The sequence below is a fragment of the Mesoplodon bidens genome, assembly GCF_964165515.1.
Source record: "Mesoplodon bidens genome assembly, chromosome: 3".
Taxonomy (NCBI): Eukaryota; Metazoa; Chordata; class Mammalia; order Artiodactyla; family Ziphiidae; genus Mesoplodon; species Mesoplodon bidens.
This window is the reverse complement of record NC_138178.1, coordinates 173,774,705-173,795,821: the sequence shown is the minus strand read 5'-3', so window position 1 is coordinate 173,795,821 and position 21,117 is coordinate 173,774,705. Positions and strand designations below refer to the sequence as shown.

General features: G+C 53.2%; 2 protein-coding genes across 9 annotated transcripts in view; both read right to left on the bottom strand.

The window, feature by feature from the left end:
* The window catches only part of CYP46A1 (cytochrome P450 family 46 subfamily A member 1), a gene marked incomplete at its 5' end in the record, with an annotated part of 34,046 nt that extends 20,831 nt beyond the window's left edge, over window positions 1-13,215 (bottom strand). Inside the window, 3 exons of the mRNA XM_081229184.1 lie at window positions 5,839-5,920; window positions 6,518-6,598; window positions 13,094-13,215. Of these exons, the coding sequence (XP_081085310.1) occupies window positions 5,839-5,920; window positions 6,518-6,598; window positions 13,094-13,215 (285 nt within the window). The remainder of the gene's footprint in view (window positions 1-5,838; window positions 5,921-6,517; window positions 6,599-13,093) is intronic.
* A 2,075-nt stretch (window positions 13,216-15,290) lies between these two features.
* Window positions 15,291-21,117, bottom strand: part of HHIPL1 (HHIP like 1) — a 30,516-nt gene continuing 24,689 nt past the window's right edge. Inside the window, exons 9-10 of one of the 8 annotated variants that reach the window (XR_014015389.1) lie at window positions 15,762-20,638; window positions 15,291-15,568 (exon numbers count right to left, since the gene is read on the bottom strand). Coding sequence is in view for 2 of the 8 variants with exons in the window: in XM_081228890.1 (XP_081085016.1) it covers window positions 20,061-20,638 (578 nt within the window). In the remaining 6 variants the exon portion in view is untranslated. Of the gene's footprint in view, window positions 20,639-21,117 lie in introns of all 8 variants that reach the window. The other 7 variants (XR_014015390.1, XR_014015391.1, XR_014015392.1 and 4 more) reach the window with 7 other exon arrangements.

Sequence of the window (21,117 nt, the reverse complement as noted above, 5' to 3'; positions counted from 1 at the left end):
AGCAACAGTAACATTAGCTAGCAGCTTTTGAGGCAGCACAGCCCAGGGGTTGACAGCTCAGGCTGTGGGTTCCACTGGCTTAAATCTGAATCTGGCTCAAATATTTCACTCCACCACTTGCCAACTCTATGACCCTGGGTGAGTTACTCACCTCCTTGCCCCTGTTTCTTTATTTTACAAGATGGGATTCGGGAGAGTACCTGCCTGGTAGGGTTGCTGTGAAGAGAAAATTGTTTCTACGTGAAAAGTGCAGAGAATGGCACCTGGCACACAGCAGGTGCTCCATGAATGCCAAATGCACACCAGCGCCCTAGAGCTCATTTAATGCCCAATCAACCCTAAGACGTGGGTGGTATTTTTATGCTCATCGTACATCTAGGTGAAGAACGGAAGTTTAAAACTGGCCCAGGGTCACCACATGGTAAATGGTGGACATAGGATTTGAATCCAGGCAATTTGCTGTGGGGGCGAGGGGAGAGAAGGCTGTGATCCAGGCAGGAGAACCCCTGTCACATGGTGCATTCAGGCAGAGGAGTGGAGGTGTGGAGGCGGGGGAGGGGCAGCAGCAGGGGGGCTGCCGGGCCAGACCCCCGAAGCCTGCCCTGTGGGACGCTTGGCTTTACCCTGTGGGCACTGGGACACAGTAAGGTGACATCTCTGCTATCCATTAATCCCAGGGGCTGCTGGTGACTGTGGACTTAGCTCCTGGGAATCTAAGCCAAATTTTCAGCTCAAAGGAAACCTCAGAAATGGTGACTTCAGGTCACAAGCCACATCCCGGGGACCCCACCCCTACCCCAAAACTGTCATTTGTAAACCAAGTTCTGTCACTATCCTATGTCTGCTGGTTTCCTCTTCTGCAAAAAGACCTTGGCAGTAAAGGCCCACTTCCCAGGCCCTACTCAAATACCTCTGAGTAGTCCAAGGTCTGTGCCAGCCCTTCCCAACCTGAACTGAGGAGCACCCCCTGAGGCAGAACAGCCTCAGCACAGTCTCTGACCAGGGTCCCCACAGCCTGCTGTCCCTGGAACTACAGATCCTTTGTTTGGCCCAGTGAGCTGGGCTCTGGGGCATGAGGGATGCACAGGGAACCCCCAGCACCTTGCTGCCTTCTCCTGTTGCCCATTCTGACAGTGCACTTCTGCCCATGGAGGAGTAACTGCTAGGCACTTTCCCTCCGGCCATAAACAGCCAGAAAAATAAACAAAAATTATGCGATGTCTGCTTTTGGACACTGGACAATGGGCAGTGAACCATGACAGAAGGAAAAGGGGGGAAAAAAAAAAGACAAGAGCCGTACAATACAGGATCACTCCAGCTTTCTGCCCAGAGGCAATTTTAGGACAAAGGCACTTAAAGAATAAACTCAAATACAGCCCAGCAGGCTTTCCAAATTGATAAGACAGAGGTCAGAGTCCAGGCAGGCCAGAAAAGCCTAGAATTTGTAGGGCAGAGGACACAAGAGGAGGGAGCTATGCAGAGAAGGAGGTCCTGTGCAGAAATCTGCACAGGGATCCCCTGTATCTTTGTATAACTACCAATCTGGGCATGTGTAGAGTGAAACTCCACAAGACCAGGTAAAAAACTTCTGGAGAAAGGAGAGTTACTGGGTAACTATAGGCTAAACAGAGCTCAAACAAGCTAAGAATTGTTCAAGTCCCCACTGGCCACAGTTAAACCTCAGACACAAGGCCTTTATTAGAGTCCTCAGAAGGGTCACTCCTTAGTTGTGGGGCTAAACTAGCTCTAGAGTAAAAGCCTACACTTGATCAACCCTCAAAAGCCTTAAAGCAACCTGGAGAGGATCAAAGTGATCTGCCAGAATGAAGTCCAGCACTCTTTAAAGGACTAAAACAAAACTGAGCACTCAGCAATGTACAAGTCACAATGTCCATTGTGCAGCATAAGATCACTAGACATGCCAAAGAGCAGGAAAATCTGACCTATAACCAAGCCTAGAAATAATGGAGATGACGGAATTCACAGACAAGAACTTTAACACATTTATTACAATTTTACAAATATGCTCAAGGAACCCACATATCCAAGAAGTTCAAAGAATTCTGCATAGAATTAACACAAAGAAAGGCACACCAACGTGGATCATAATCAAATTTCTGAGCCCAGTGATAAAGTCTTAAAAGTAAACAGAGATGAAGTGATATAATATTATTTGAAGATAGATTGATATAAGTTAAAAATTATCCTATGAATCCTAGGGCAAAACCACAAAGAGAGAGAAAGAGGCTAATAAGGCAATAGTGGATATAAAATGGAATACTAAAACATACTCAATCTAAAAGGTGGGAAAGGAGGAAAAGGGAACAAAAACCAGGTGGATCAAATAGAAAACAAATAACAGCATGGTATGTTTAAACTTAACCATATCAATAATTACCTTAAACGTAAATGACCTAAGCACTCCAATTAAAAGGCAGAGATTTTCAGATTGAGTGAAACAGCAAAACTCCACTATATGCTATCTATAAGAAACCCACTTGAAATATAAAATTCCAGATAGGTTAAAAGTAAAAGGATAGGGCGCCCCTAGTGGCGCAGTGGTTAAGAGTGCACCTGTCAATTCAGGGGATGTGGGTTTGAGCCCTGGTCTGGGAGGATCCCACATGCCATGGAGCAACTAAGCAACTAAGTCGTTGTGTGCCACAACTACTGAGCCTGCGCTCTAGAGCCCACAAGCCACAACTGCTGAGCCTGCATGCCACAACTGCTGAAGCCCACATGCCTAGAGCCTGTGCTCCGCGACAAGAGAAGCCACCGCAATGAGAAGCACACACACCTCAATGAAGAGTAGCCCCCACTCGCCGCAACCAGAGGAAACCCACGTGCAGCAACAAAGATCCAGTGCAGCCAAAAACAAATAAGTGAAATAAATTTTTAAAAATAAATAATAATAATGATAAAAAGTAAAAGGATAGAGGGAATTCCCTGGCAGTCCAGTGGTTAGGACTCTGCGCTTCCACTGTAGGGGGCATGGGTTCGATCCGTGGTCAGGGAACTAACATCCTGCATGCCAAAAAGAAAAAAGCTAACATCCACATGGCATGGCCAAAAAGAAAGGAAAAGGATAGAAAAAGATATGCCATGAAACACTAAACATAAGACAGCTGGAGTGGTTATATTAATACCAAACAAAATATACTTCAGGAAGTGGAATACTACCAAGGAAAAAGGGGAAATTTCTAAAGATAAAGGGATCAATTCATCACAAAGGTATAACTTTGCGTAATGTGTACACACCTGGTAACTAAACTTCAAAATACATGAATCAAAATTGATAGAACTGAGAGTAAAAATAGACAAATCCATGATGGGGTTAGAAAGTATAACACTCCTCTCTCAGTAGAGAGTAATTTACTTTCTGCATGCTAGAACGTGTAGAAAGTAAATTAGTAATGATTTAGAAGATTCAAACAACACTATCAACCAACTTCACCTAATTGACATTTCTAAAACACTCCAACAATTACAGAACATATTTTTTTAAGTGCTCACAACGTTCACAAATATAGACCATATACTAGGCCATACAACAAGCTTCAATTAATTTTAAAGGATTGAAATCATGAAGAACACTTTCTCTGGCCTTACAGAATTAAATTAGAAATCAATAAAAGAAAAATATCTGGAAAATCTTATAATACTTAGAAATTGAATAACACACATTTAAATAATCCATGGTTCAAAGAAGTAATCACAAGGGAATTAAGAAATTATTTTAAACTGAATGAAAATAAAAGCACAACATATTGATATGTGTGGTATATTTGTGCTAAAGTAGGGCTTACAGGGAAATGTAAAGCTTTAAATGCCTGTATTAGAAAGGAAACAAAATCTAAAATCAATTATCTAAGCTATCACCTTAAAAAATTAGAACAAGAACAAACTGAAAGTGAGCAGAGGAAGGAAATAAAAAAGAGCAGAAATCAATAAAATAGGAAACAAACAATGGAGAAAACCAATAAAACCAAAGGTGGGTCTTTGAAAAGATGAATATGATTGAAAAACCTCTTGCCAGTTTGTTCAATAAGATAAAAGAAAACCCAAATTACTGTTCTCAGGAACGAAAGAGGGGACATTTCCAGAGATCCAGTAGACATGATAAAGTTAATAAATAAATATTGTGGAACTTTATATCAGTAGTTTCAACAATTTAGGAGAAATTCCTTGAAAGATACAAAACTCAAGAAAAAATAGAAAATCTTAATAGCCATATATCAACTTTAAAAATTGACTGCATAATTTAAAGAAAACAAAAACACTTCCCTGAAAGAAAATGCCAAGCCCAGATGGCTTCACTGGTAACTTCTATCAAACGTTAAAGGTTAAGAAATAACACTACTCCTATACAAACTCGTTCAGAAAACAGAGGAGAGGGAACATTTCCCAACTGATCTAATGAGGCCTATTAACCTGATCCCAAAGCCAGGGATCAAGAGAAGAAAAAATATAGAAACAAAAATTCTTAACAAAAGATGAGCAAATTGTATCCATGTATCCAGGAACAAATTGTATCATGACCAGGAAGTACTGATTTAACACTTGAATGTTAAGCAATGTAATTCATCATATTAATATATATCTTTCAAGTTCTTATCTCATTGAGCATCATGAAGGTCTAGTGTATGGTTTTTGGTAGCATGCTTTAAAAAGTCTTAAGGCATGTGTCTGTATTTGCAATGAAACTTTTTAAAAATAAAATGACTTTTAACATCCTGTTAGAGACACCATGCTCATTCAACTTGTCTTGTGATCTAGACCCCAAGTTGTATATTATCCCCCTTAGTGTCACCACAGCCACTGTCTAAGCAGAGCATCATCCCCACACATCTGCTCAGTACCCACCATGAGAATAACAGCACAATCATTTATTGAGCACCTGCTGTGTGCCATGCACGGGCTAGATGGTTCACACACATTATTTCAGTTCCATTCTTTTTTAAATTTTATTTTATTGGGGTATAGCTGTTTTACAATGTTGTATTAGTTTCTACTGTACAGCGAAGTGGAGTTCCCTGTGCTACACAGCAGGTTCTCATTAGTTATCTATTTTATACATATTAGTGTATATATATGTCAATCCCAATCTCCCAATTCATCAGTTCCATTCTTACAACCACCTGTAAGCGAGGCATCATCCCTATTTTACAGACGAGGAAATTATGGCTCAGAGTGAAACAGTAATTTGTCCAAGGTTCCATAGCCAGTTGGTGGCAGAGCCCAGATTTAAGCCCAGTTCTGCCAAGTGGCTATTCTTAGTACGTATATGGCAGACACCATCCTGCACATATTATAGGCCAACTAATGCTGCCTGTCTCTCTTTCCTCACCTCTAAAATGGGGACTAATAAGAGTCCCTACTCCTCTGTGGATTAAATGGGTTAATAATTGTGAAGTACATAGAAAAGTGCATGTTGAAGCATCTTTTGACCCTTTATTTGTTAAATAAATGGATCAATATTTAGTTCCCATCATAGTCTTAAAAGAAAGGGGTTATAATCCCACCTCGCAGATGAAGGAACTTCGAAGAGAGGTGAACTAACCAGACACATGTGCACCAGCTGGGCAAAACTCCCAACCCAGAAGAGTCTAACAAGAACTCAGGCCCACATCAAACAGCCCTGCTTTTAGGAGCCCCCCAACCCCACTGCCAAAAAGTGGGTGGTTAGAGGGAAAGATGCTGTTCCCTTCAGGATCCTTGGGAAACCAGCCCAAATGTGCGTGACTCTGGAACGTTTCTCCCACAGTCCCTGGGGTAGAGTTTCATGCACCCATCCCAGGGAAGAGGAGGGCTCCCCTTGGAAACCACTCTGTTTCCTACCTTGACCGACTCGGGGCTTGTGACGATGACCGAGGTTTTGTGGAAGACATTGACCCGCACGACAGGTCCGTACTTCTTAGCCCTGGGAACCAAAGTGATGCAAAGGAGGCTGTCAACTACCAGAGATGTGAATGTCATCAGATCAGCCCAGGCTCAGCTGGAGAAACAGGGCATCCCATCCCTGGCGGGGAGGGGGGGAGTTGGGCGGGGCGGGTCTCAGCAGGGGTCTGGGGCCAAGGTTCTGCCTTGTTGCTGACTCACTGCTGAGTCACATCCCCCACTGCCTTCAGTTTCCAAATCCATGAAATAGGGTTGCTAACCTCCTCCTTTGCCCCAAAACGTTGTGCTGGGAATCAAGCAATATCACGTCTCTGAAAAGTGTAAAGCACCACCCTAAACAATGACTGTTACCTAGTCATACCCCCACCCAATTTACAGATGAAGAAACTGAGGCTCAGAGAGCTTCTGATGCCTGGTCTAAGGCCACGAAGTTGGCAAAAGGCAGAGCTTGCCTTCTGAACCACCCTTGTGTGCCTCAGAGTAGGAACTGCTGGGGGTGGGGGTGACCTGGGCTGGGGAGGTGGGTGTGTGCTGGACTGGGGGTTAGGGGATTGGGGGAAGCTGGCTCGTGAGGGGCAGAGACTGGAGTAGGGGCAACAAATGACAAGTTAGGACCCACCAATCCAAAAACATATCTTGGAGCACGCGGCCACAAACCTCATCCTTTTTCCAAAAGTAGGGGAGGTGTCCTAGAAGGAAACTAGAAGAAATGGGAAACATTAAGATGACCGGAAGTCACCATCAAAGAGTGCTCCCTTCCCCACAGGACCTTGTGAAGTTGGCATTATCAGGTCCACTTCACAGATGGGAGGACTGAGGCACGGAGAGGTACAGTCCTGGCTCAGGGTCACCAGGCAGGATGCAAATCCCAGTCTGACTGGCTCCAGAAGCTTTCTTAGAAAGATGGAGAGGGATAAAACCATCTCGCTGGTGCAGAGATTGGGGGCTGGCATGAGGAATAACCCGAGACATTCATGGAACATTTACTAAATGCTGGGCCCCATGATGAGCTTGACCCCATCTGAACTCCCCACACCTCCTGAAGTAGGTCTATTATTAACGTAGTTAATAGGTAGGGCAACCGAGGCTGGGAAGAGGAAGTCACCTGGCCCCAGGTGCGTGGCTGTTACCAGGGTGCCCCACGGTCCTTCTCACCAGGACATAGTTTGGTCATGCTAACTCGGCAGTGCGATTACCAGATTGTAAACAAGCCTGTGTGGTGTCACCTTAGGCACATTCCAAGGTACTGGTGACTTCCTGTCTCCTGTTTAACTTTATTCCCATCAAGCTCACTTACTACAGCTTCCAGAATGGGCGACACCAAAACTGCAATTGGGGTTTTCTGGGTCATGGCACTCACATTCTCCTGGGAGGAGACAGAGTGAATAAATAAATACGTAAGTAAACAGGGAGTCAGACAGTGATGGGAGAAAAATCAGACTTGGGGGAGGTAAGGAGAGCTGCTGGGGATGGGTGTAGGAGGATCACTGTAAATAGGCAGGTCAGGGAACATCCCTTTAAGAAGGTGACATGTGAGCTGCAAGAAGTGAGGAACTTGGCCATGTAGGTATCTGGGGGACGAACATTCCAGGCAAAGGGAATCGTAGGTGCAAAGGTCCTGAGGTAGGAGAGTGCTTGGTAAGTTCAAGGAACAGCAGGGAGGCGGTGTGGCTGGAGCAGAGTGCTTGAGGGGAACCTGGTGCACGATGAGGTCACCAGGATGGGGGAAGATCGTGTACGGCCTTGTGGGCTGTTATCCAAACTTTTGCTTTGAGCTTGGTGAAGTGGGGGCTACTGGAGGGTTTTGAGCAGAACAGACATGGGATCTGAACTGGGTTTTAAATGAATTGTCCTTGCTGCTGCAGAGCTGAGAGTAGACAGGGCAGGTGGGGGGCAGGGATAGAAGCAGGGGCACCAGTGAGGGGGCTGTGAGTGGAGATGAGAAGTCAGAGTCTGAATGTACGTGAAGGTGGGCGGAGCCAAGGGGACCTGCTGATGGGCTGGATGTGGGGTGTGAGACAGGGGTCAGGGATGACCCTGGGGCTTTTGGCCTGGGCCGCTGGGAGGTTGGATGGAGCTGCCACTCACTAAGGTGAGGAGGACTGAGAGGGGGTCTGGTGGGGGCAGCAGACACTGTTGCACTCGGCCCCCACCCTTGTCCTTGCAGGTGGAGAGGCTTCCAAAGGCCAGAAACCGAGTCTCTGCCCTGCGCTCTCTTGGCTCTGCCTGCAGGCGGAGTAGCCTGGAAATTCCAGCTCAACACCGCCCTGAGCAGCCCTCCATCAATGATCCCCTCTCCCTCCACCTCGTGGTGGGGTGGGGGGAGCCTGTGTTCCACCGGGTCCCAGAGTTCCCCAGGGGGGCTGCATCTCAGTTGCCCCCAGAGGTAATTTGCTTTATTGACCTTCTGACCTTCTCTCTCCATCCAATCCCTAACCCCACCAGGATCACTCCTCCCAAACTACTTACACTTCGATTCTTGTCTCAGGATCGGCTTCTGGGAACCAACCTGAGACAAGTGGATGAAACTGGGAGCCAGCCTTGGAGCTGTTAGGTGTGCGCTGCCCGTCTAACACGGAAGGGAAGCAGGCAGGTAGGCACCTGAGGCTGAAGTTCAGGGAAGAGCTCCCAGCTAGAGGTGTCAGTGCGAGACTCCTCAGCGGAGAAGTGGTGTTGACAGACTGGGTTAGACCACAAGGGGTGGGTGTAGACAGGGAAGAGGCCCCAAGAGTGAGCCACGGTTGGGGGGACAGGCAGTAAAGGGACAACCAGCCGGGAAGACTGAGCAGGAGATGCAGGGGAGAGAGAGGGGCAAACCTGAGAAGAAAGGCTTCAAGGAGGAGGTAGGGATGCGCCCTGCCCCGAGCAGCGGAGGGGCTGGGCGAGATGGGGACCAAGTGCTGACCATGCGTGTAGCTCCACGGAGGTCACTGGGGCCTTGATCAAACCCTGTTGTGTGGAGAGGTGGAGGCCAGAGCCTGACGGGCGGTGGATTCAAGAGAGAAGGGGAGGGAGGAACAGGGGCCAGAGACAGGCAGGCTTCGGACGGAGGTGTTGCTGTGGGCGTGCAAAGCTGGGATGGGGGGCGGCAGCTGGAGCGAATGAGGGGGAAGAGGTTTGTGTTGCAGCCTATTACATAAAAATAGGAATGATGCAGAAGAGAAGGAAAAGTGATGACGGAGGAGAGGGGGCATTGCTGGAGTCTCGGAGCAGTGGGGGCGTGGGGGCGGGCATCCTTGGCCGGGAGCACCGAGGTCCCGGGGGGAAGGCACGTGGGCTCAGGGCAGGCAAGGGGGCTGATCTGGCGGCAGAGCCCTGGAAGGAAGTTGTCTCAGGCTGTTCATTTGCTCAGGGAAGTAGGAGGTGAGAATAAAGGCTGAGCATGCGCTGGCTGGCGCGGGAGGTGAGGGACTGAGGAGAGAGCGGGCCTGCGTTAGGAAGCTGGGGGGGGGGGGGCGGCGCCAGGCAGCCACGCCCGCTCGACGTGAGTGGCTTTGAACTTACACCGCCCCGCCTGCAGCAAGATGGACCGTGGACATCACACATGACTGGCTGTATTTCCAGAATAATCTAGCACCCATGGCCACTCCCCAAGGCTGCAGGTTTGGAGAGAAGATTCTCGGTTTTGAGGCACCTGAGTGAGAACAGAGTCTGCACCCTCCTCACCTTCACAGGCCTGGGAGTCTCCACCCTAAGCACCGGAGTCCAGAGCCACCTGGGGAGGCAGGTGAGTGACACCTCAAGAAGGTCAAGGGCATGGCGTGGCGTGGGGTCCTCACTGCCAGGCAAGAAAGGAGCCTACGACCCGTTCCTTCCTGTTCCTGCAGGGGGCGCTGGGGGAGGCGAAGGCAGGGCCCGGATACCAGGGGTTAGAAACCAGCAGATGAGGGATGATGGAAGGGAGGGGATGGTAGACTCCTGGGATGGGGAGGGGCGGACCGAAGCCCACCTGGTGTGCCCCTGGTGGTAGACAGGATATGGCAGAGCAGCCCAGGGAGAGAGGAGAGGGCAAAAATCCCCCTCCCCTGCCCGGTCCCCAGCACGCATGGTTTCCTATAACCCTGCGACTGGCACAGTGGGAATCCGAGGTTTCCTGTGGGCAGAGAAAGTTTCGGACAGTACTGGAGCAGAAGTCATCTGGAGAGCCCACAGGGAGGCCACACAGAGGGGTGGGGGGAGCCCACGAGATGGCTGAGGGGTGGGCCACCCACTAGGAGTGAGGGTGAGGGTGCGGGGCCAGGAAAGGGCCTCGCGCCAGAGGGATGCGGTGGTTGAGTGCTCAGCTGGGCACCCCAAGTCCCCTGGATGTGCCACCCAGCAGAGCCAGCCATAGGTCTCCACCATCACCGAGAACCACCCAGCAACGGTCGAACAGCCCCCAGGCCTGGCAGCTCGGCAAGCGGGAGAGGGTGGAGAGAAGCAACACTGCCCAGAAGTTTTGAAAAACTTATTACAAAAGAAATAAAAACTGAGAGAGAGACTTTTCATTGTCAAGTTTACATTCATCCCACACTACCAGGAGAGTGGGGGGTGATGAGGAAGCTCAGAGCAGTGACAGAGAAATACAGAAGCTACAAGTGTTTGTGTGGGATCTGAACATGGGGTCTGAGTTTTCAGCTGTTACATGGATCGTTGCAGTAGGATGTTGTCTGTAACCAGCACACAGAAGCAGGGCACTCAGGGAGGGCATCTTGCCGGTGACTCTTGCAGGGCAGAGGGTTCCTTGCCTGCAAGCTGGCAAAGCCCTAAAGCACACTACTGGAGACCCAATACACACAGATTTCTTGTCAACCATGGTGTTGCCAATCATGGTTTGGGGATCCAGGCTTTGAATGCCAAAGCATTTGATTTATGCTAAAAAGAGGTTCCAGAACGTTCATTTAGTGCAGTTTTGTATTTGACCACCAACCAATTTTTAATCCAAAATCTTTTTGTATATGCATTGTTCAGTTGAACTCCTTAGAATAAAGAGCCCAACCCAAATTATATTCAGCCTCCTCCACCCACCCCCAGACCTGTAGGTCACATGTAGATTTTGTGGTGTAAGACTTGAGGGAGAATTCAGGCATAAAAAGGAAAGATATATGGACACATGCTACTACATGGATGACCCTTGGAAACATTCTGCTAAGTGAAAGAAGCCAGACACAAAAGGTCAAATATTGTATGAGTCCATTTATATGAAATGTCCAAAACAGGCAAATCTATACACACAGAAGGCAGATTAGTGTTTGTCAGGGGCTATGGGAGTTCCGGGGGCAATGAGGAGTGACAGTTAATGGTTATGGGATTTCTTTCTGCAGTGATGAAAATGTGCTGGAACTAGCAGTGATGGTTGCATAACTCCATCACTATACTAAAAAGCACTGTATTGTACATTTTAAAGGGATAAACATTATGGCATACATAACTTTATTTTTTTTAATGCAATTTAAAAAATTGATGTGGGGAGAGTAGCCGAGAGGAGCTTGATTTAAGTTCTCTCTTCTTAAGACACAGAGATTGGCTCAGGTCTGCAGCGTTTGAAGCACTTGGATTTATGAGAAGGTCAAGTCATGAGGAGACCTATCAGAATGAGCACAGAACTCATTCAATTCCAAGCTCTTGATGGCTGATTTGAAAACCTGAAAGGGTGAGAGTGTACCTAACAGAATTGGCAGGAGACTTCCACCATCCACCTTGGATCAGAGTTTATCCAGGGTCTACTGTGCATGGACCAGGTGCTGCTGAGCTAGATGTCAGGGGCACAGCAGTGAACAAGACAGACACAGGCCTATGGGAGAGACAGACACTTAACAAGAGGTAGCACAAATAGTTACCCAATTACCATTCAGGTGACTTAGAGTTTATAAAATGAACAAAATATATTTGCGTGTGGGAGCAGGTAGGGCCTCCCTGAGGAGCTGGCATTTAAGACAAGCCTAGAAGGCTGGGGGAAGAACCATCTAGATGGAGGGGAAGACACAGCTGCAAAGTAAGGGAAAAGGGTGGGAGAGGGCACCTGGGAGGAGAGAGCTGGCAGGGGGAACAGTTGCCTCCCTGTGTCCCCAGCTAGAGATCTTTCCCGAACCCACCAAGCAGGGATTCAGGCTTCAAATGCCAGGGCATCCGGCTTGTGCTGGAGGTGGGTACCTTCCAAAATGCTGGTGTCCTGAGGTTTTAAAAAGTGTGTCTAATACCCTTGTTTATTCATTCAGTCAACAAATATTTATTGAGCATCTGCAATGTCCCAGGCTCTGGGGATACACAAGTGAACACACAGTATCCCTGCCCTCCCAGGGCTCACATTCTAAAGGGGGAGACAGACAGTCAACAGGTGAACAGACAGTCAACAGGTGAAAAGAAGGTAACTTCAGGGATGATGGCCCCAGAGTTTGGAGCTAGGAGGTGGGCTTTATACAGGGTGGATGGGGAACAGGAAGGCCCGGGAGGAGGGATTCAGCTGGGGTGGGTGCATGCAGAAAGAACTGGAGGCAGCAGTGAGCAAGCAAGGGGTTAGAACAGTACAGAGCGGGTTCTGAGAGCTCAGCAGGGGCCTTGCTGGCCCGAGTAGACTTAATTTAGAATCAGATTTAGTTCTAAGTGATGGGAAGCCTTTGGAGCACAGAAATGACACGTCTGATTTAAGCTTCAGAAAGGTGTGCTTCTGGTGGAGTGGGGGGCAGGTAAGGTGAGTGGGGTGAGGGCCGAGGATGGAATGGAAGTACTAAGGAGAAGACAAAAAGGAGATACCAGGACAGAAATTTTTAAAAAAGAGGGGGGATGTGGCCAAAGTACAGTGTATGACAACCCAGGTTGAGTGACCCCATCCAAGTCCCAAAGTTAAGAGCACCCACTTTAGAACCAGGCTGACCTGGGTTTAAATCTAGGCTTACCAACTGTGTGACCTTGGGCAGGTGACTTTGCCTCTGCGCGCCTCAGTCTCCTCGTCTGAACGATGGGGTAACAATAGCGCCTACCTAACAGGGTTGTCGCTGCCATCACGTTTTCGGGGCCCAGCAGAGCGGTGGGCGCCGAGCAGCTGCTGCGGCTGTGAGTAATTTGTTACTAAGAATAGTTAGCGCCCCTCTCCCTGCCGCCGTTTCCAAGCGGCCGCGCGCAATGGCAAGGCTGGACCCGATGCCGGCTTGGACGCGGTCCCCCGGCCCCCCATGCGAGAGCCCCATCCAGGTCCCCGCCCCCACCCCCCGCTCACCTGGGCCGCGGCGGCCCGGGGATGTGCTCGTAGCGGCTGCGAGCGCGGTGCACGAAGGTGCAGCAGAGGCCGAAGACGACCAGGACGGCGCTGCCGAGCAGCATCAGCAACCCGGGGCTCATGGCTCCGGGGCAGGCCAGGCCGGGGTCGGTGCCGGGCACGGAGGGGGCGGGAGGCCGCGAGCCGACTCAGCTGTCAGCGCCGCGCGCCGCCTCGGCCCCAGGCCTGGCGCGACCCAGCACCGCCCCCGCCCGTTCGGCTCCGCCCCCGCCGGCTGCGACCCCTCCCAGGAGCTCGGTCCCCACCAACCACGTCTCCGCCTCCGGCTCCAGCTCTCGGGACCGGCCCCGGCTTCGCCCCGCCCATTCTGAAGCTCCGCCCTAACATCAACACTGTCTCCTCCCAGCTCCCAGGCCCCGCCCAGAGCATGTGATCTCCACCAATCACAACTCCACTTCTGGCTCAGACCCACCCCCGCTCGGCCTTCTCTCCGCCTCCCAAGGCTCCGCCCACATCCCTCAAGCTCCACCCCAACAGCAGCTCCGCCCAGAACGCGTTGTCCCTGGCAACCCTAATTCCTCGGCGCTTGCTGACCTGGCGGCGGCGCTAAATCCTGCTGGGTGCTCAGCCCGGTTTGGCGCCCCCAAATAACGGCGTTTCTCTCTGCGCGCGTTCCTAGGCCCTTTCCTTTCTCCCTAAACCTTCCTGGAAACCCCATCCCAGCCTCCAAGTTTCTGTATCACGCCGACTATTCCCATACCTCTCCCTGAAACCCCAACCTCCAAAGCTGGTTTCCCCTGCCCGGCCTGTCCACACGGGGCAGGTGAAGAGGACCCCGGGGACACAGGGAGGCCTATGCCTGCGAATGAAGAGCACACGGCTGGCACCCAGACCAAGGGGAAGCCCCACTGGGGGACCGCGGCCGCAACGTCCGAGGCGTTGACCCAAGTCCGAAGGGTTGGAGTGGGTGAAAATCTGGTTACGGAAAGTCCCCGTCAAGCGCGAAAGCGAGAAATGTGCCCGGGGTGGCCAAAGGGTATTTTCGAACTACTAACGAAGACTTTCCTCCCTTTTATAACCTGCTTCTTCTTACCAGTCCGGGTATGACAGAAGAGGCCAGCTCTGGGCTTTTTACTTCCCAATTCTTAGACTCAGGAGCAACCCAGAAGGAAAGCAGTGGATGGGAAGGGCCAGGTGTGCCCCCTCCTAATCCAGATAAAGATCCTTACAGCCGGGGAGGAGGTGCCCAAAGAGTTTAGATGCTGCTGGGTTTCTGCGAAAAGGACATGCCCCTGGGCCAGAGTCCCAGAATCCTGAGAGGTTTGGGAAAAACAGAGAAGGCCTGTATACCTCCTTCCCAGGTACAGCCAGGGACAGTCCCCACCAGGGGCATGAGTGTTTGGGGCGTGTGGGCTATGGGGTGTCAGAGAGGGCCAAGCTTTAAGAGTGGGGTCCAGCACGGAGGAGACAGGATTTCTGCCCCCAGCACGGCACGCTGGACATCCATTCCAGCTCGGGGGATGGGGCCCCATCCTAGGGGGAGCACCAGCCTCCCCCTAGGGCTGGGAGATGGTGGCTTGCCACCTTGCCCCCACGTGGTGGTGAGAAGCAGCCACAGGCACGCACTGGCTGGCCCTGAGGGGCAGGGGAGAGGGAGGCGGGGAGACCGGGACAGACCCTCCTAGGTTGTGAAACCTCCAGGGGTTGGGGGCAATTTGAAGGGAGGGCACCAAACAATTGTTCCTTGAGGGCAGGACCAGATCTTAAACTGCTCTGGCCACAGTCTGGGGCAGGCATGGGACAGCCTCAGGGTACATTTGTCAGTGTGAACCTGTCCAACTCTGGTGCGTGGGTCAATACCAGTGACCTCTGGCTCTGTCCCATAGCCACCTCATCTGAGCCTCCCGGCTCTCCTGTGAGCATCAGGGAACGCTTAAGACTGTACACTGATGCTCCCAGGGTAAGCCCTTTGCCTGGACAGGCAGCACTGCAAGCCCCCAGCAGAGGGAGTTCCCTGGAAGCATGTGGCCAACCACCCGGCCCTTCACTGGGAAGGTCTGGACAAATGCTATCCACTGTGGTAGCTACTGGCCACATGGCTTCCATACAGGAAGTGGTTGCCTAGGAGGAATCATTGAGGGAGATGCAGGCACAAGAGGTGGCTCTGAAGTAGCTGCCCTCACTTGAGTGGCCTGGCAGGGCACGGGCACAGTAACCAGGGAAAGAGAAAGATCAGGCTCCTTGGTTCAAAGCTAACTCCCCCTCTGAATAAGGGACCCAGTCACATAGCCAACTTGGAGATCATCTGGAAAGGAGCTGTTGACTGAAGAAAAATGTACAACCTAAAAGTTGGGAGTTATGTTTTATTTGGGGACATTGCTGAGGACTACAGCCTGGGAGACAGCCTCTCAGATAGCTCGGGAACTGTTCCAAAGAGGTCAGGGTGGAGCCAGGATACATATATAAGAGTTTTTGCTGAAAATAAAAAACATGTAGTCAAACATCAAAAGATTACTGCTAATCACAAAAACCAGACATCTCAAGTTAATGATTTTAGTGCTGAAGATGTAAGAGTCTGGGCTCATTGAAATTATTCCTTAGACATGCATCTTAACTATCAGGGCCAGTATCCAGTTTTTCTCCATCTTGAATTCCCCTCAGGGCGCACCATAGCGGGTGGCTGCAGTGGCTGATGGCTTGATGGCGGGCAACATTCATCGTTTACCAGGATGGCAGGCAACATTTTTTTGTCCGCAGTGTCAGGGGTGCCTAATGGGGTAGTTGTGAGGATTAAATGATTCTGCATACCTGAGGCATCTGGCATATAGTTAGTGATCGATAAAGGTTAGTTTTTAGCAGCAGGACCAGAGGACAGATGCTCCCACAAGAAGATGTGGGTTCTGGGCTTCCCTGGTGGCGCAGTGGTTGAGAGTCTGCCTGCCAATGCAGGGGACACGGGTTCGTGCCCTGGTCCGGGAAGATCCCACATGCCGCAGAGCGGCTAGGCCCGTGAGCCACGTCCGCTGAGCCTGCGCGTCCGGGGCCTGTGCTCCGCAATGGGAGAGGCCACAACAGTGAGAGGCCCGCGTACCGCAAAAAAAAAAAAAAGAAAAAAAAGATGTGGGTTCTACATGTTAGCTGAAGGGGCTCATCTTCCTCCCATTTTGAGGATTTGTCCCTGGGTCATTCTCATGCTGGTCCCTCTACCTGGCATGCCCCTCCCACCCTGTCTTGTGCAGATGGCAGCTGCCAATGTGGGCGCCAACAGCCTGCTACTGAGCAGGAACAATACGGAACGTCCTGGGCATGTTTGTAAACGTTACCTCATTTTTCTTCCAATAATCCTGCTGATTACTTCTGTTTTCCAATGAGGTTCAGAGAGGTTAAGTGACCTTGCCAAGGTCACACAGTCAAGGCTGGAACCCTAACATCCCAGGCGTTGTCTCCCAGCCAAGCATTTGCAAAGTGTAAACATAGGAATGCCTTGGGGAGCTGAAGGTTGCTCCCTAGCTTGGTTGTCTTCAGCCACTGACTGAAGCTGTCAGGGCTGCCAGGGACAGTGGGCCTTTCCTGTCATCAGAGGAGAAAGGTGGCCACCTAGGGCCCAGCCCAGTCGAGGCTTGCCAGAGGGATGCAGGTGAACAGGGAACAAATGAGGCCCAGCCAGAGACCTGGAGTGTTGTTACCTGAGGCTGACACCATGGATGCAGTCCTGGGTGCTGGGCCACACCTGGGACATCCCTGCAGCGGTGGCTCCAAGGGCTCCAGAACTAAGCTGTGTGACGCTGGGCAGAGGCAGTCCCTCTCTGGACAGGTTCTGCGAGATCACTCTAGCTGCTGACTGGAGGCCAGATTAGAGGCAGTGAGGGCAGAGGCCTATAGGGATCTCGGGGAGCCTTGGCCCAGACTAGCTTCCATCCCCAGAGACTTTAGAGGACTCAGAGGCAGGATCAAAGTCCCTGGGGACAGAGTCACTTGTGACTGCTCCCTTGGCTTACTGAGGCTGGTGGTGGAGTGAAAGGAGCACTGGACAGGGAGTCTGCGCCTAACCCTGCCCCTCCCTGGGCCTGTGTCCCCATCTGCACAATCATGGGGCCCAACGAGGGGGACACTGAATTCAGTGCTCTTGAGGTAGCACAGCGTGACAGCCCACAGCTGGGGCTCCAGAGCCAGGCTGCCTGGTTTCTAATATTGGCTGTGTGACATTTGACAAGTAACTAAGGCCCCCTGGGCCTCAGCTTCCACATCTGTAAAATGGGTGGGAGAGTGACCCTAGCACCTACCTCATAGAGTTAATACAAGGATTAAAGAGTGACTAATATATAAAGTCTTTAGAACAGTGCCTGGCATAGTAAGTGCTCAGCCAATGTCAGCCACCTGCCCTTATTATTACTAGTAAAACAATAGTGTGTCTCTGTGAGGCTCCTTCTCAGGAGTCAGGCAGGCCTCAGCCTTGTTTGGAGCCTGAGGGGTGATGGGAGGGGGAGCACCCTTCCTGCAACACTGACAGGCCAAGGCCAGCACTGCCCAGAGGAGTGATGGGGCCTGGGACCTCCCCTACTTGCCCCAACAAACAACAGTGACACTCAGGGCCCAGCGGAGGGCTGGACCACTCCCCCTTGCCACTTGGGGAAAGTGCCACGGGCCCCAGATGGTGGCCCCAGGCTGCAGGTGCTGAGGTGCAGTGGGAGGTGCCCACCTCCCAGGCCCCGCCTTGTGGCGTCATGTCCTCCAGGCCTTGAACTGAAGAAGGGGGCTCTACAGGGTGGGGAGGGGCAGGAAAGAGCACAGAGGAGCCCTAGGACGAGGAGGCAGAGGCTGCTAAAAGCCATACCCCACCTCTAAGCCAGAGGGACCAACAGCCCTGGCCCTTCCGCTGAGCAGGGCCATGGTGCTGCCCTGCTCTGAGGGCCCCGAGGGCTGCCTTCCCTGGGCTCTCGTCTTAGCTCGGCCCCATCTGACCAAAGGCCTGGGACACTCAGCCTCCCAGGTTCATTTCCCCAGCAGCCAGTGAGGAGTTCGGCCTGGATGGTCCCCACGGGCCTCCCAGCTCCTAGCACTTCCAGATGTCCCGGGGACCTAGAAGATGCCCAGTCAACCACCCCTGGGCAGTGGGAGGTGGCACAGCCACCTGCTTGGCAGAAGGGGCCCACGGGGGTCTCCATCAGCTATTTCCCAGCAAGGCTGGCAGCCTACAGCGGGCAGGGGCCCTGGGCCATGCTGAGACTTTCTGTGGGTATAGCTGGGGGTTCAGTGGTTATACACCTGGCGGGTGCTAGGGCTAGCCAGCTCGTGTTCAAATCTGGCTTCCCCCTCCCTGGCTGGGTGATCTCAGCTAAGATATTTAAGCTCTGTGCACCTCAGTTTCCTCATCTGTAAAAGGGGAGGAAGAGGGCTGTTGCGGGGATTGAATGACTTCAGGTATGCGGCACCGTTCTTACGACGGTGCCCAGCACACAGGCCACACTCAGTGGCAGGGTTAATGGTGGCTTCCACGCGGGGCTCAACAGGGTTAGAGGAGCCACAAGGGTCTGGGTCCCTCGCCTACCCCACTTAGGGCAGAGGTAGGGGGGAATTCGAGAGGGTGACCCTAAAGCTGCTCTCTGCAGCCTCATACTCCACACTCAGCTTCAGCGAGCAGCTGGGAGACCCCGACAGGCTTTGCCTGCACCATTTCCTCTGCCAGGCACACCATCCCTAGTGTCAGCTCAACTCCCAGGACAACACCCAGGTTGGGTTGGGATGCCCCACCCAGAGCCCTCCCCCACTCCCCCGACACGGGCCATATCCGGTCCTCACTGCCCGGTGACCACCTATCTGCTTCCCCTCCCTGGCCCGCTATCAGAGGCTGAGCCCAGCCATCTTTGGTGCCCCTTGACCGGCCTGGCATGAGCCAAGGCTGCGGCCCTTAGTGGGCAAAGGCACTTCCACCTGTGAGCAGGACAGAGGCTGCAGTCCCCTTCTCCCACCCGCTCCCCCCGCTTCCAGGCAGGTGTGAGTCAGAGAAGAGGCAGGAAGCGGGTTTGTAAACAGTCACGCTGTTGGCACAGCACCCGGTGATAGAGCATCAGCGGTCTCACGGGGTCCGCAGCCCGGTCGGCCCCGGGGTTGGGCTGAGGAGGCAGAGGGTGCCCTGGGATTTCGCTGAGCAGGTGGGCGGGGAATGGAGGTGACAGGGGCGGCCCCGGCACCGGCTTGGAAGTGGAGAAATCTGAAGCCTCACCAGCGACCGTGGTGCTGGGAGTGGCTGGGTCCAGCGTGATGCTGAGGCCCAGAAGGCTTCTCCCGGGTCATTCACTGCTCCCTGCCAGCCCACCCCGGCACTCGCCTCCTCCTCGGCAGCCTGACCCTCGCTGGGGCAGCCACAGCCCAGGGGTCACCCTGGACCCATTAGTCTGATGACTTCCCTTGGCCCTACTAGATGCCTTCGTGTTTTCTTCAGCAACTCTGACTGCCAGGCCACCGGTCCACGCCCTTTGGGCCACGTTCCTCAAGCCGCGCTCCAGCTGGTCTGGGGCCTTCCACTCCCCACCGTGGGGCAGGGCACCACCCCTCCCTCCACCCACCGGCTGTGCCTCTGTTAGTGCAGCGAGGTCATGTCTGCCCTTAAAGGGCAGTTGCCCTCAGTGCTCAGGGTTCTAGCAGACTGTGCTCCTGCGGCTGCTTGAGATGCTTGGAGGTAAGCAAAGAACACCTCAGGCTGCAACCACACACCCACGGGGGCCACACGGATTCCAACACATACTGCGGCTGAGGGGTTTCAAAGACATGTGGGCAGGAACACACAAAGAACACGCGTGCACTTCACGCACCACAGGACAGCATTACAGATGGGCCACCCCTAGGCCACCCCCCACGTTCCCCCCCACCCTCAGACTCGGGCGCACGCACCAGGCGCGCACAGGGTGGACGGGCTCCGGATGCACGATGGACAGCCCGGCCGGCCAGACAGACAGACGATGCTCGCCTACAGATTGGGGTCCTCGCGGCTGCACACGACGCCGGCATCCTCCTGGTGGTCGCAGTTGTGGGAACCCAGGCCGGCATGCGCGCACTCCAGCAGGTTGCGTTCACTGCCTGTGCAGCGCACGTCGTCCAGCAGGATGGGCAGCGTGTGACCCTCGCCGAACTCGGCACGCTTGGCGGCCCGCACGGCGTACGCGAAGCCCAGCTGGCGGCACACGACGGCAGCGCCCTTGGTGTCCCAGGCGTCATCGCACACGGTGCCCCAGCGTCCGCCCGCGAACACCTCCACGCGCCCGCGGCCTGGACTCAGGCCCGCGGGCCGCACCAGGCGCACGGCGCCGTTCGAGGGCTCGGGGACCGCGGTGCCCAGCCGTCCCCGCCGCCGCCCGCCGCCCCGACGGCGCCCGGGCCTCGTGGTGGGTCGTGCCGGCCGCGGGGTGGGTCGTGCCGGCCGCGGGGTGGGTCGTGCCGGCCGCGAGGTGGGCGCGAGTGGAGCGGCTGTGGGGCGGCTGCGGCGGGGAGCCTTGGTGGGCGCGGGCGCCGTGGGCCGCGGGGTGCTCTCCGTCCTCCGGATGAACTCTGCGCAGAGGAAGAGCCTGTGTTCGGAAGGGCCCCGGCCGCCCCAGCCCAGCCCACGCGACCCCACCCCACCCCACCCCGGCTCTTCACCCCGGAATGCAGACCCCGGGGAAAGACGTCCTCGTTCCGCCCTCTACTCAGACCCTGAGGATGAGGTGCCCCAAGCGTGCTTCTGGGGTCACCCTGGCCCCACAAGGTGCCCACCTGGAGCTGAATGCCAGGTGCTTCTGCAGCCATGCTGCACACGCTTGCTGGCAGCTGCTTCGTGCCTCTGCTGCTGGGCCTCTCCCCACCCCCATTCCTCCTCCCCTTCTGGGAGTCCCCTGTCTGGCAGGGGAAGGACCCTCACACTGTAAATTCCTGAGCGCAGTGGCAGGGAAGGAGTGTCTGGGAGAGCTTCTCAGAGCAAATGACGCTTTCTGGCTCCAGTCTCTGGTTTAAGGGTGAGGAAGCTGAGGACGGCTGATGGGGGGTGGGGG